Source organism: Sesamum indicum, linkage group LG4 (assembly GCF_026168435.1).
Source record: "Sesamum indicum cultivar Baizhima isolate 11 linkage group LG4, ASM2616843v1, whole genome shotgun sequence".
In the NCBI taxonomy this organism is placed as follows: Eukaryota; Viridiplantae; Streptophyta; class Magnoliopsida; order Lamiales; family Pedaliaceae; genus Sesamum; species Sesamum indicum.
In genome coordinates this window covers 20,085,877-20,098,300 of record NC_142660.1, presented here as the reverse complement: position 1 = coordinate 20,098,300, position 12,424 = coordinate 20,085,877, and the positions used below count along the sequence as shown (strand labels likewise).

The 12,424-nt window shown below is 34.8% G+C and overlaps 2 protein-coding genes across 4 annotated transcripts; one reads left to right on the top strand and one right to left on the bottom strand.

Moving 5' to 3' along the window:
* The first annotated feature begins 4,775 nt into the window (after positions 1-4,775).
* Positions 4,776-8,376, top strand: LOC105161122 (CDP-diacylglycerol--glycerol-3-phosphate 3-phosphatidyltransferase 2). Of its 2 annotated transcripts, none has more exons than XR_016065177.1 (7): positions 4,776-5,294; positions 5,600-5,697; positions 5,795-5,845; positions 6,222-6,335; positions 7,416-7,524; positions 7,600-7,685; positions 7,804-7,878. XR_016065177.1 is itself a non-coding variant. In XM_011078711.3 (7 exons), exons 1-7 carry the CDS (start codon positions 4,841-4,843, stop codon positions 7,922-7,924), a joined length of 981 nt encoding a protein of 326 aa, XP_011077013.1. In that variant the 5' UTR covers positions 4,779-4,840; the 3' UTR covers positions 7,925-8,376. The 2 variants fall into 2 exon arrangements, 1 of the variants encoding a protein (XP_011077013.1); XM_011078711.3 differs by having other exon boundaries at positions 4,779-5,294; positions 7,416-7,472; positions 7,804-8,376.
* Positions 8,377-8,614: 238 nt separating this feature from the next.
* On the bottom strand, positions 8,615-12,279 carry LOC105161123 (putative protein phosphatase 2C 38). Of its 2 annotated transcripts, none has more exons than XM_011078712.3 (5): positions 11,952-12,279; positions 11,275-11,822; positions 10,185-10,567; positions 9,422-9,658; positions 8,615-9,084 (listed from the first exon to the last, which is right to left on the bottom strand). In XM_011078712.3, the coding sequence occupies exons 2-5, from the start codon at positions 11,606-11,608 to the stop codon at positions 8,854-8,856; spliced, it is 1,185 nt and encodes a 394-aa protein (XP_011077014.1). In that variant the 5' UTR covers positions 11,609-11,822; positions 11,952-12,279; the 3' UTR covers positions 8,615-8,853. The 2 variants fall into 2 exon arrangements, with proteins under 2 accessions (XP_011077014.1, XP_011077015.1); XM_011078713.3 differs by having other exon boundaries at positions 10,185-10,552; positions 11,952-12,276.
* Between the last annotated feature and the right edge of the window lie 145 nt (positions 12,280-12,424).

Sequence of the window (12,424 nt, the reverse complement as noted above, 5' to 3'; positions counted from 1 at the left end):
TTCGCGTCCTCCATATTTACGATCTAATATTTATTCTTAAAAAATTTAAATTAATTAATTATTTTTATCTTCTCCATTTATTATGATTTTTAATAACTATCATTTGGTAGTTATCCTTTTTTTTTTCCTCATACAATTTTTTTTATTTCCCCAACATCATGAATTATCTTTGTTTATCAATAATTATAAATCAAAATATTTATATTAATTGATTATACATATAGGTACGTACTTTTTTACTCTACAAAAATAATGCAACTTATATAAATATTTTTATTTTAAATGTTTTTAAAATTTATTTACGTACATAAAATGCGGCACACTTATTAGTATTTGTTGAGCTTGTAAGATATTAATCTTATTTTAAAAACAAGATATTCTTTATTTTAAAAATTTATTAAAAGTTGAAGAAGTTTATTAAAATTTCAAAAATAAATTAAGAACTCTTTATTTTTTCTAAAGTAGTTTCTAAGTTCTAAGATCACAATATTATTTTAGAATTTAAAAAGTTTTTTTAAATAAAATTTATCAGATATTTTTTTATATTTTATAAACTCTTAAACATCTTATAAAATATTTTAAAAAGCTTATACGCTCACCTAAACTCTATATAACTACAATTTAATTTAAATAATTGATGTTTGAAAAATATAAGCATGAAACTATTACAAATAATACTAAATATTTGGAGGAATTGCCTTAGCAATACTCTAATTAAAATTGTTGTTTAATTTTTTCTCACTAATATTATTATATTTTTTTTTTGTAGTAAACTCAATTTATGTCCTGAATTTTCTTGTCAAAAGAGTATAATTTTACCATATTTTCAAAGGAGACAGAAAAGGAAAAATATAAAAAGATGACACTTTTCATACACAAATAATGAGTCTTGATATTACTACACAATTTTTTTTTTTATTATGTCAAGAATATCATTAATTTATTTTTTCTTATTTCTTATTTTTTTTAAAATGTGATGTGTCGGTTTATATATTTATTGGATTAATAGCAGACACTCCCCAATGTATGAGGGGTTTTGCACTTTGCCCCCAATCATTTTTATTTACGCTCAATGGCCCAACCTTTTCTTTTTTGTTTCATTTTATCTTTTTTTACACTTTCAAGTGAATCAAAAGAGAATATTCTGACTCCATGAACACACGCGCTTTAGGACGATTTACTTGCCGGGTAAATTGTAAATTCACATCCTAATTTTTTCAAAAATTAATAATAATAAAACTAAAAGAAGAATTGAAGAAAAAGTGTCTTCTTCTTCATCCACCTTCCCATTAATGGTTTTTCCCTCCGGGGTTAATCTAGTTCTCCCCTCCGCTGGAGTCCAGTCGTGCAGCTTCCCCACCGCCCCATTCCAACCCTCCAAGATCAAAATCAATATACTAATCTGCATATTTTGAAAATACTGCAAAATCACTTCTTCATTCATATCAATAAATATTTCCCGCTCAATAAAAATTTATTTCCTTCACAAACCTCATAAGTTTGATAATCAATTTTTAGCTTCAAGCTAGTTCAATTGTCCTGAGAGACTTGAATATAATAAATGAAGAAATTAAAATTTATTTTTTCTAATAAATAAAAAAGGAATTACAGAACTAAAAACCCTCAAGTTAGTCGAAAATCAATAATATAAAAATATAAAAGCAATAGTAATTTTACAATGAATTATTAGTTGCATGGTGTTAAGAAAATCACAAAATGCAGCAAATTTTGCTTCTGATTAAGTGAGAACTATGTGGTTTTAACTAATAGGGAGAGAATATCCCAACATGGAGAATTAATTACTTTTTGCACAATAAAAAGGTAAAATTTGATAATATATATATATTTTTTCTAAAAGCTATTATTTTTCCTTCCTTGCTACTAAATATTTTGTTTACTTGCATTGACACATAATGAGATGAAATTAATTTTTCATTACTATTGCCTTCTCTTGTAGCCTTCCCCCCAAAAAAACCCTCATTTATAACTATTGTTCATCATATTTGGGCTATAATTTTTTCATTATTTTGTTTATTTTATATTCTATGATGGGTGAATACTATGTCAGACACATGTTTGAGAAGTGTTCGAGTCGTGTACATGTCTGACACTATATTGAATAATTTTTTGAAGTGTCCATGCATTATAACCTGATTTAAACTTAGAACAATCAAGATTTAGTCAAGAAAAGACATTTCCTAACTCCCGTCGGATTGTTTTTCCGCTTAATAGGATTCTTTCCGTATTGATTGACCAACCGATAAATAATTAAAAAAAAATATATTCTTTCTTCCCTTAATGAAATGAGCAAAATAGATACACCTTTTTCAATTTCCTCTACTTATTGTTTCTCTCATGGCTCTAGAAATCAGTTTAGCAGTTAGCAAAGATTGTGATTGCTGATGAGATAAAGTGGAAAAAAGAAAAGATATTTATTTTAAAAATCCAAATAAATAATAGAAAATTTTATGGGGCTTGTAGGGGAGTTATGGTTTTCTTATGACCTTTTAGAAAGAAAGATATAGTGATGAGAGTAATAAATGCAATTTCCAAGTAAGGATGAAAATAGTGAGAAAAATGGGGACATAATAGAGATTTGGCTCATAAAAGTTGGGGTCAAAAGTGGAAAATTAACATCAGTCAAGCAGTCAATCGGCTACCAAGATAAGAATCCCACAAACATGTGTGGGATTTAAATCTGGCTACAATATATGTTTATCTCGGACCATGGGGATTAATAACGTGCCTTACAAAAAAAATTATAAACAGCCAACGAAGTTGGATTATTATGGATAGTACACTACATATTTATCCCTAGGGTTGAACACAGAATGTGGCCCGTTATTCTCCCCACAAGAACCATCAACCGACTCAAAATCATCTCCACTCAACCATACATCATAATTTGATGAGTCATCAAATTCAAATGATGCACACACTCCTCACCACTTTCCTCATTACCTTCGTCACCACTATTTTCTTGCTCTATCTCATCATCCTCCATATTATACCCATAGTCTCTAACCCAAAGTCAAATAAGTGATCACTGACTTCATCACCCCTCTCCATGACTATCCCCTTCACTCGTCAACCTGCCCATCACCAGCATAACTATTCACTATCTTGAAAACCTCATCTAATTCAGGACTATCCCTTTTCCTTTTTGAACATTTGTTTGAATTTGCGGTTCAACAATAGGGTTTGAGGAACCAATTTGATCATTTTGTGACATCTACAACACTCTAATGTAAACAGTCTATTATTTGGACCATACCTATTAGTGAATGCAACGATTCTAGTTTGATAATTTAGTTACTTTAATTTGTTCAAATGAAGTCTGTAAAATCTTTTGGACTCCATGTAACCTAATTTCTCCCCAAGTATATCTAAGTACTTAACATAGACTTTAAATACATCTATAAAATCAAAATTACTTATAGTCCCCCTATATTCTGGCCTAGGACTATGTAAAACTAAACCCCATACATAATAACGGTAACAAAGGGTTCATTCTAAAAAAATATAGGGAAAAGACAAAAAAAAAAAAAATTTAAAATACAGTCATGTATACCACAACAAATTCATAATCATATATACAAAAGCCTTAAAAATAGTATTTTGCCAAAAACAACAGTAGAAATATTTTAGAAAAAATAGTACAAGTATTAATTGAAAAAACAACAGATTCTAGCGTAAATTAAAAAAATAAAAAAAAAGCTACAAAATTGACCACATGCTTCATAAAATAACAAAAGGGACCACATGCTTCGGAAAATAAACAACAAAAAGAGACCATGCGCAACACAAAAATTTACATAAATAGTTTTCTAAATCCACACGACCCCACAAAATCGTTTTCTTGGCAACAGAACAAAGATTTCTCGTACAGTGAGTATTAAAGCAGAACTACTTACCATATTTCTCGTACTTGGGATTTGGAAAGTCCACGAGCACCTGATGCCTCAAACTCATCCTCCTTTAACAACTGTTTACTCTAGATAGCGTCTTCTTCAGTTTCTTCCACAATATTGCTGGAGATTGACGAGATTTTGGAGTGATGGGTGTTGATTTGGGGGAATTAGGGAGGAAGGGGGAAATTATAGAGTCTACTTATTTTTAGGGTGTAAATGTTTGGGTCAAGGCCAAGACGCGGTCATTTGACTCATCAGATCGTTGAGACTAATGACACATGATTTCTCATGTACAGCTGCCGTTTAATTTAACATCCAAGGACCACTTTTATTAATTTTCTAGGATTTTAGGGTAACTAAAAGTGTCAAGTCGTAAAGCCTGGGACTAAAAATGGAAATAATCCTATCTAGTAGGATCAAAAGTGTCATTTTACCTACATCGAACTATTCAGTATTCGATTGAAATTGTTAGACAAAAGCTCATTTGAATTCGATTTTTTAAACTTAAACAACCAAACTTGAAAAAGAAATCGTTCCGTAAGTCAAGCTCTATTCAATTAGTGCAGAAATATTAAAATAGACTTAGAAGTATCAAATTATTCGAACTCGACTCATTTTTTCTCTAATTAAAACTCGTTTGAATTTGATTAGATCAATACTCAAATTAAATTTAAATACAAATTTTAAAATTTGATAATATTTTTAATAAATTTGCATAATAATATATTCAAGTCGATTCAAATTATTTAGGAGCATAATTACCATTGCACCAACAACTTATTGTTCATGTCTATATTATATTATAGTCATTATATAGAAAGTTTACTTACTAATATATTGGCAAAATCTCCCTTTTCCAGCTCTGCTAACATAAGCCTTTCCCGCTAACTTGAGCCCCCCAGGCAGTTAAACCCCACATCACACCCACCATGCCTGCCGCCCTCAAATTCACCAATCTCACTATCCTACACCCCCACAAACCCTACAATTTTCTTAACAATTTCTCCTCCTCCACTGCCTCCACCGCCGGATCGGCAAGAATTCTCCGGCTAAAGTACTCCGCGGGTTGGTCGGGTAGGACAACCCCGTATGCGCCCGCCGCGCACCGTAGAATCACTTCCCAGATTCTCGGTGGCCGGAAACCGCATCACTTTTCATCCGAATCTGGAAACAGAAGGGAGGGGATTCAGTGCTTCTGCAATTCAAAGACTAATTCCGATACTAAAATGTGTGCCACTGTCAATCGCAAGGTCGATAATCAATCTAACGTGTCGCCGCCGCCGGACTACCACGAAAAATCACCGTTGCATCCGCCGAAATTGCTCACATTGCCAACGATATTGACAATTGGACGCGTCGCTGCGGTGCCGCTCCTTGTCGGCAGTATGTATTTAATTTTCGTACTTCTTGATATTTTATTTTTTTCTATGGGTTTGTTGAGTTGTTCTATATGAATATGGATAAGAAGGCGATGGTGGTGCAGTTTAACTGGGAGTTGTATCATGTGCAGATGATTAAGCACAACGTGAGAATTGGCTGATTAATTGTAGTTCGATCTGATAATTTTTAATTTTGTATGGTCAGATGTCCTTAATTTGATTTTATGCATGCATTGTTTTCGTGCTTTCGCTGGCCATTTTTAGTGGTTGTGAATTTGTTAAATTGACATTTTACTTTCTCCTTAATAGCCTTTTATGTTCATAGCTGGTGGGGACCTGTTGCTACAACTAGTATTTTCATTTCGGCAGCCTTCACGGATTGGCTTGACGGATACCTTGCTAGAAAGGTGCCGTCTTTGAAGCTCTAAACTTCTAGGAATCATCTGATAACGCTTCTCCACATTTTCTTGCTTACACTTTCATGTTTCATTTTTGAAGTAACAGATGAATTTGGGAACTCCATTTGGTGCATTTTTGGATCCAGTGGCTGATAAGGTAACATGGACATACTTGATGCACTTGATTTGGGATATTTGTTTCCACAAAGCCATATAGATAAAAAAATATGTTGACATAATTCTATCATATGATGATATTGTGGCAAAAAAATAAGTGACATTGTATAGATCTAAATTTGCATTTTTAAGAAAAAGATTGGTAAAATTTTTCAGTGGTATCTAAGAATCTAAAATTTGAACTCAAGTGGTGCTCTCCTTGATTCGATAGCGACTAAAATTCTTTCTCTTTGAAATAATCCCGTACCCATTCTTTTGAAGGATGAATCTTTTCTTGGAAAGATCAAACAATTGTTGTGCAGTTACTGCTAGTGTATCTTTATGTGGTGTTTCTTTCTTTTTTCAAATGGATGCAGCTTATGGTTGCTGCCACCTTGATCTTATTGTCTACTAGACCTCTTGAGGCTGGTATGTTTCTGCAAACACCATGGTTACTGGCTGTGCCCGCAATTGCTATAATTGGTAGAGAGGTAAGTGGCTAATTATTTGTTTCCTATTGATTCTTATTGATTCAGTATCTGAGTGCTGGTTATTGCAATTTGAAGAAATCTTTTAGGTCAACCAATATTCTGATGCGGAGAGGATTTTTTATAAAATAGCAGTAATTGCAGTCTTTGCGCCCGTCCATATGCCATATGGATAGTGTTTTTCATCTAGTGGTGCATCATCCCATTGAACGGAAAATGTGATTTGTCGATGCTTAAAGCTGACCTTTCCTGCTGCAATTAACATTCATTTGTAATTGCCCCACTTACCTAAAGAATGTTGTTAACGGAATCGTTGAAGGGAGTCTAAAAGGAGAATTTAATCCTTCTGTTTCGGGATGGAGTATGCCTGTATGGGCTACCATATATTTCCTCCTGTGAGGAGGCACCAAAGGGATCAAAAGAGACTTTCCATGTATTTGGGAGTGGTAAGATACTAAGATGCAAACAAACAGAAGGCACTACAAAGGCAATTTCTACAGAGAAAGAACCATAGCAAATTTTAATTAAGTCCAGAATGCTTTTCTATATAACTTTAATGAGATTAGAAAACACTCAGCTGATTGTGTGCAATATAAACTCCAAACTCCAAAAATAATTAAAAGACCATTTTCAGCTGCTGTTGGCAGAGATGATAAAACGTCGGTGGTATTTGTTACATTAATATGTTTTGTGGTTAGTTAATGAAGAAAGTTCCTACTCTAGTCAGGTTTCTGAACAGGTTATGACCTTTCGAACTTGTCAATCTGGCATTATGCTTGCCTACTTGCTTATTGATGAATTACAAGAAACTTATATGTTCCAGACTTTTAGATAAATCTTCCTGCAACATATTCAAAAGGAATTTGTGGGGGCTGATGTGAGTTGCCAGAGGTCTGGTGGGTTGGCTGGCTCTAATAGAGAGCCATGCAACTACTAAAGATGTTCTGCACGGTTGGATTGGTTGTCCTGAAACTAATACAATCTGGTCAAGTTGGTGCTTTCTTCACAACATATGTTGGATATGATTTTGGTTTATTACATGCGGGCACAAGTCTTGACTGTCTAATACTTATCTATTTGTAGATAACTATGTCTGCAGTTAGGGAATGGGCTGCTTCTCAGGACAGAAAGCTTCTAGAGGTTTGGACATCAGCTACAAATCACTACTGATCACAATTATATTTTCTAACTGGTGCTTTCATGGATTCCATGAGCTGATACAATGGGAATTACTTTCTCTAGCTCGCTAACTCACTCACTCTTGCAGGCTGTTGCAGTTAATAATTTGGGGAAATGGAAAACTGCCACACAGATGCTTGCATTAACCATCCTCTTGGCTGCCAGAGATGGCAGGTTTGTTTCTTGTTCCCTCTTATATTTTCAGCATAGACGAATTTGAGTTTATGCAACATATATTTTATATTTTTTTTTTATTATTTTCTGATGCTTGTAACTTTCCCTCTCTCTGCAGTCTGGTAGTGGCAGGAACTCTTGCTTATTCTGGGGTACTGTTGCTCTACATTTCAGCATGGCTTGCGTTGTGGTCATTGGTTGTGTATGTGAGAAAGATATGGAAAGTGCTGCTGAGGTAGTAACTCCAAACTATCAGTTTTATCTTGATTCCTACCCATAATATAGCACAAAGGAGGACTTTGCTATGTGGAGAAGAGGCCTTCCTAGGGATGGACGAGACAATTGCTCTATCTGTTCAAGATTCTTTTAAGGTAGTAGTAACTTCTATCCTATGATGATTTTATGGCCTCCAAATGCAAGAAGATATTGGAGGAAATAAAGGTGCTGCTCCTGTGATCTTCCATCACCTGTCTTCCTTTGGCAGTTGAATTGTTGTGGATAAACATCGGTGCAGATGATGTCCATTATTGGTTGCTTGATTAAGCAGCTTCTACGTTGTAAACATGTTATGAGCGATGGCTGATTAGTTAGGCTAGGAAGACCGGTTATTAATTGTTTGAAATGTGAAACAGAAGAACACATCATTTTCCATTCTTTGAATTAATTAATACCATAATTGGTGTGACAAAAATCATGATGTATGGCCATTACTTCACAGGGTAATCAATAAGAGTGATTTAGCAAATTATTTATAGATGGGGCAGCCACAACCTCCTACCCCCTCTCCACACACATCCACACGGACAGAGACCAGCAAAACAAGCTTTTCTTTCAAGCAAAACCCCCAGATTTGCTAAATGCTATCTGGATGATCACCAGTGTATATATAAAAGGAACCCCAAAGCCTATGCAGAAACAAAACTGAAACATACCAAAAGAATCAGTCAGTATTCTCATTTTCTGACCCTGTAATTTTCTTCAGTTTCATATGCCAGTCAGCACAAAAAGTTCTAACAAAGATATTCAACTCGGCATCTTTCTGGCATAATCATTAACATTATCAAGTCTGGTGAGATGCCCAAAAGGCAGCTCTATATATCTACTTATATGTCTTTCCCATTTGTATTGCCGGAAATCGGCCAAAGAACAGATTTTATGAGAAGCCATATTACGTATTGACATCTCCCGGAGTAACCCCACCTCCTTTTATTGAAAGAAGTCGGCCCCGGGAGAAACTGCGGCTGATCAAATGGGAGTCTAAGAAAAGAACTATAACTGTGATGTCATCATGAAAGTGCCGCCTCACTCCTCTATCAATTTTTTTGAGGTCCGAATATCTCATTTCTCTCTTCTTTGCTGCTTCATGAAGTGCAGCTTTCACCAGTTTTCTGGCAATTCCCTGAAAGAAAAGGGAAAATATTTTTATTCAAGGACAATAACAGCTTACTACAATGACTACAAACATATAGATTGACATATACTGTGAGGCCCATGCATCAGTCTTTTATAATTTCTTTTTTTATCATAACTAATTAATCAATATCTTACTTTTAGACTGTTTGTTATCTAATTCATTCACCCCATGGCCAAACACTCCGAGTTCATTAAAAATTTCAGTAGTATCAAAAGAATAGATTTACAAATAAACCATATCAAAAACAGCATATACGAGTGCCGGAGGGGGAGTGGGGCAGGGTTTGCCGGGGAATGACCAGAGTAGCAGAGGAGAATCTTACATTACGTGGGGAGTTGTGGACAAGTTCAACTGCCTGTTCATTGCTAAGGTGTTCCCATAGCCCATCTGAAGCAAATATAAGAAACTGATCCTCTGGATAAAGTTTATGAACAAGAATTGACGGCTCAGCCAAAAGGATTGGTTTCTGGAAAGGTTCTGGCAGTCTGAATTTTGGTAACAGAGGCACTCTATTGAACTCTGCTTTCTTCAAGTAAGCATCACCAATCGATCTTGAAACCTGAGATGGAAAATTAGCAAACATAAATGGACAGAAGTTAAACACCACATTTTGTATTTGCAAGGAAAAAGCTTTTTGGTAAGAATTTCTTATTAACTACAACGCTTAATTTCATTACAGTAAGATAAGATTCACTTTCACCGCAAAAAATTTCCAAGTGTAAGAAACTTTGTCTCAGCTAGACTGTGTAGTACTTGAGTTTGACAGTTAAAAGGAGCAACTTGAAATGCAAATGATTTCATAAAATTTGCTCTGCAATAGGTCATCATTAATACACCTAACCAGACTTTGTACCTCAACCTTTAGTTAATTTGATGATAAAAAGTTCACTTTGTCCTAAGGACATATTCCAGCAAAAAATATGAGAGAGAGAGAGAGGGACCTACATTGTGCGGCTCCAATCAAATCCAAGGGAAAAAAGACAAATCCTTTTCTTTATGGAGATGCCTTATTTTTATACGAACTAGAGAAATGCAATATGCCACACAAAAGACAGCAAAATGATATTGGAACAACAAGAAGTCACCTGAATAAGACCCTTCACGCGCCAAACCTTGTGCTTTAAAACAACAATCTGGGGATCCTCAGGATGCAACAAGTGCAACTCATCCCGAATAGATTCCAAATTTGCATTGTGTTCAGCAGATAATTGGACGGCTTCGATCTGTTTGTTGGCCTTTTCCAGTCTTCCTAGCACCACCCTGGAATCTCCAGCATTTGCAATGTACAACACTCCACCGCATATAACGCCCACCAGACAACATGACCCCACAGAAGCAATTTGTGGTCTCAATTCCCATTGCTTTTTAACCATAGAAAGAAATTCTTCCTCTGTCGCCAAATATGCGTTTTTTATAACATCAGCTGACATTTCATTATTTGCTGACGTAAATTCTGCATCACGAATAGCTGCGTGAGTAAACATGTGCATTAGCAAGCATAAAATTTCCAAATATGACCTTGTTAGACGGCAGACCTAGACGCTTATCTCTAGTTCAAGTCATTTTAAATATGAGAATCCTTCTGTTCAGCACGATATGATCAAAGATTCGTCTAACAACCGCAATCTACTTCTCCCAGCGGACCAATTACCAAACTTAGCTTTTACATTTAAATTTTATTCAAATAAAATACATCTGTGTCTACACTCATGGGTTTAGTTAACACTCTATACCCCGCCCCAACTAACATTATCCCAATTACTAAATTTTTCCTTATAAAAAGCAACATAAATCTCAATCTGATATTAAGAAAGAATCTAATAACAATTATTCAAGGTGTATTTATGTTATCTCTAATATACTCTTTCTCCAAAATTTGACCCCTGGTTCTCACTTCTATAACTGTCCTCTTGTTCAATGAAGTCCATAGAAATTAGCTGTCCAATTCAAGCAGAATAAGTGTGGCTGACCTAAGGTGCAGAAACATAAACAAAATTCCTATGGTAAATGGAAAAGAAAGTTGAGGACGTTGCGACCAGAGACAATGTACATGAGCTACTCAATCCAATACATGTCCGAACATAGAAAACTATCCAAATTCAAACTAATCACACAATGTATCAAGAATGGGACTGAAAGAAGGAATAAATTATGTCGCATGAGGGAGAAGCATACTCTTAATATTTTCGAAAAGTTTATTGTTTATAAACCGCGAAGCTTCTGGACCAGCATGCCCATCGTAAATTCCGACAAATGTTCCTCGAGGGCCCGACTCAATGGAGCTCATTGACCCTGACTCAAGCTGGCTTTGATCTTCCAATACATTATTTGCTTGAATTACTGCCATTGAAAATTCGCCATGAATATGACGTCCTATATCTTTGTACCACAACAAACCATCCACTCGCCCGCTAAGATCACCTCCTCTATTACTGCAATTTTCGCTTTGACTCTCCCTCAATGGTCTCCAACAAGGTGCTATAAACTTTCTCCATGTATTGCTCACCATTGCCTCAATATATGATTTACCACAAAATGAATGGTTTTTTCTTTTTGCACTAAACTGAACCCTCAATGGCAATTTGCAGAAACTCACAGTTACACCAAATTTCCCCAAAACTCCAAACAGCAGTTTTCAATCCTCCTTCATCTATATCTTGAAAACCCTCATCAAATTCCCAACCTTTTTATGCAGTCAGCAAACAAATGCAGGCACCATCAATCTGTAGATAAAAAAAGAAAAATAAAGCCCATTAAAGAGAATGCATTGTTCATCAACAACATAACGTACAGCTCACAAATTGTATCCAAATCCAATTAAAAAACAAAAAGAAGATTGAAATAATTATTACCTACAATCAGGGCCTTTCAATCGTGGGAACAATTGAAGAAACCCTTTTCAAAATGCTGAATCACAGCGCCAAAAATCGTTTCTTTTTCCTTAATAATGTCACGAGGGATGGATCAAGACAGAAAAATCAAGAGGAAGAGAGAAAGAACAATGGCCCTTTTGATTTGATGCAGATATAAAGAACATACAATAAATTACTGGTACAGAATATATAACAAATTCCAATGGGCTCTCTTTGTTGGCTGGTTTCTGGGTTGGGTTTTTAGGGATTTCATTCAGCAATTTATTTGCATTTATAGGAATTTCTTTCCATAGATGGGGGATTAGGGGGTTCTGACTTTGACCAAGAACAAACCACAAACCACCATTTTAGGCAACTTTCTCTCATCAATTTCCCTTCATTTATTTACTAATAAATAATTAATCATTAGAATTAATATGTATATATATATGCATATATATTCCTTTCTTTAT

Bases quoted from the DNA above. Each gene is read 5' to 3' on its own strand.
- LOC105161122 (XM_011078711.3), top strand. From the start codon at position 4,841: ATGCCTGCCGCCCTCAAATTCACCAATCTCACTATCCTACACCCCCAC. The intron at 5,698-5,794 runs GTGCCGTCTTTG...TTGAAGTAACAG, and splicing joins ACGGATACCTTGCTAGAAAG to ATGAATTTGGGAACTCCATT. The intron at 7,686-7,803 runs GTTTGTTTCTTG...CTCTCTCTGCAG, and splicing joins TTGGCTGCCAGAGATGGCAG to TCTGGTAGTGGCAGGAACTC.
- LOC105161123 (XM_011078712.3), bottom strand. From the start codon at position 11,608: ATGGTGAGCAATACATGGAGAAAGTTTATAGCACCTTGTTGGAGACCA. The intron at 10,568-11,274 runs GTATGCTTCTCC...TTACTCACGCAG, and splicing joins ACTTTTCGAAAATATTAAGA to CTATTCGTGATGCAGAATTT. The intron at 9,659-10,184 runs GTGACTTCTTGT...TTTCCATCTCAG, and splicing joins GCGTGAAGGGTCTTATTCAG to GTTTCAAGATCGATTGGTGA.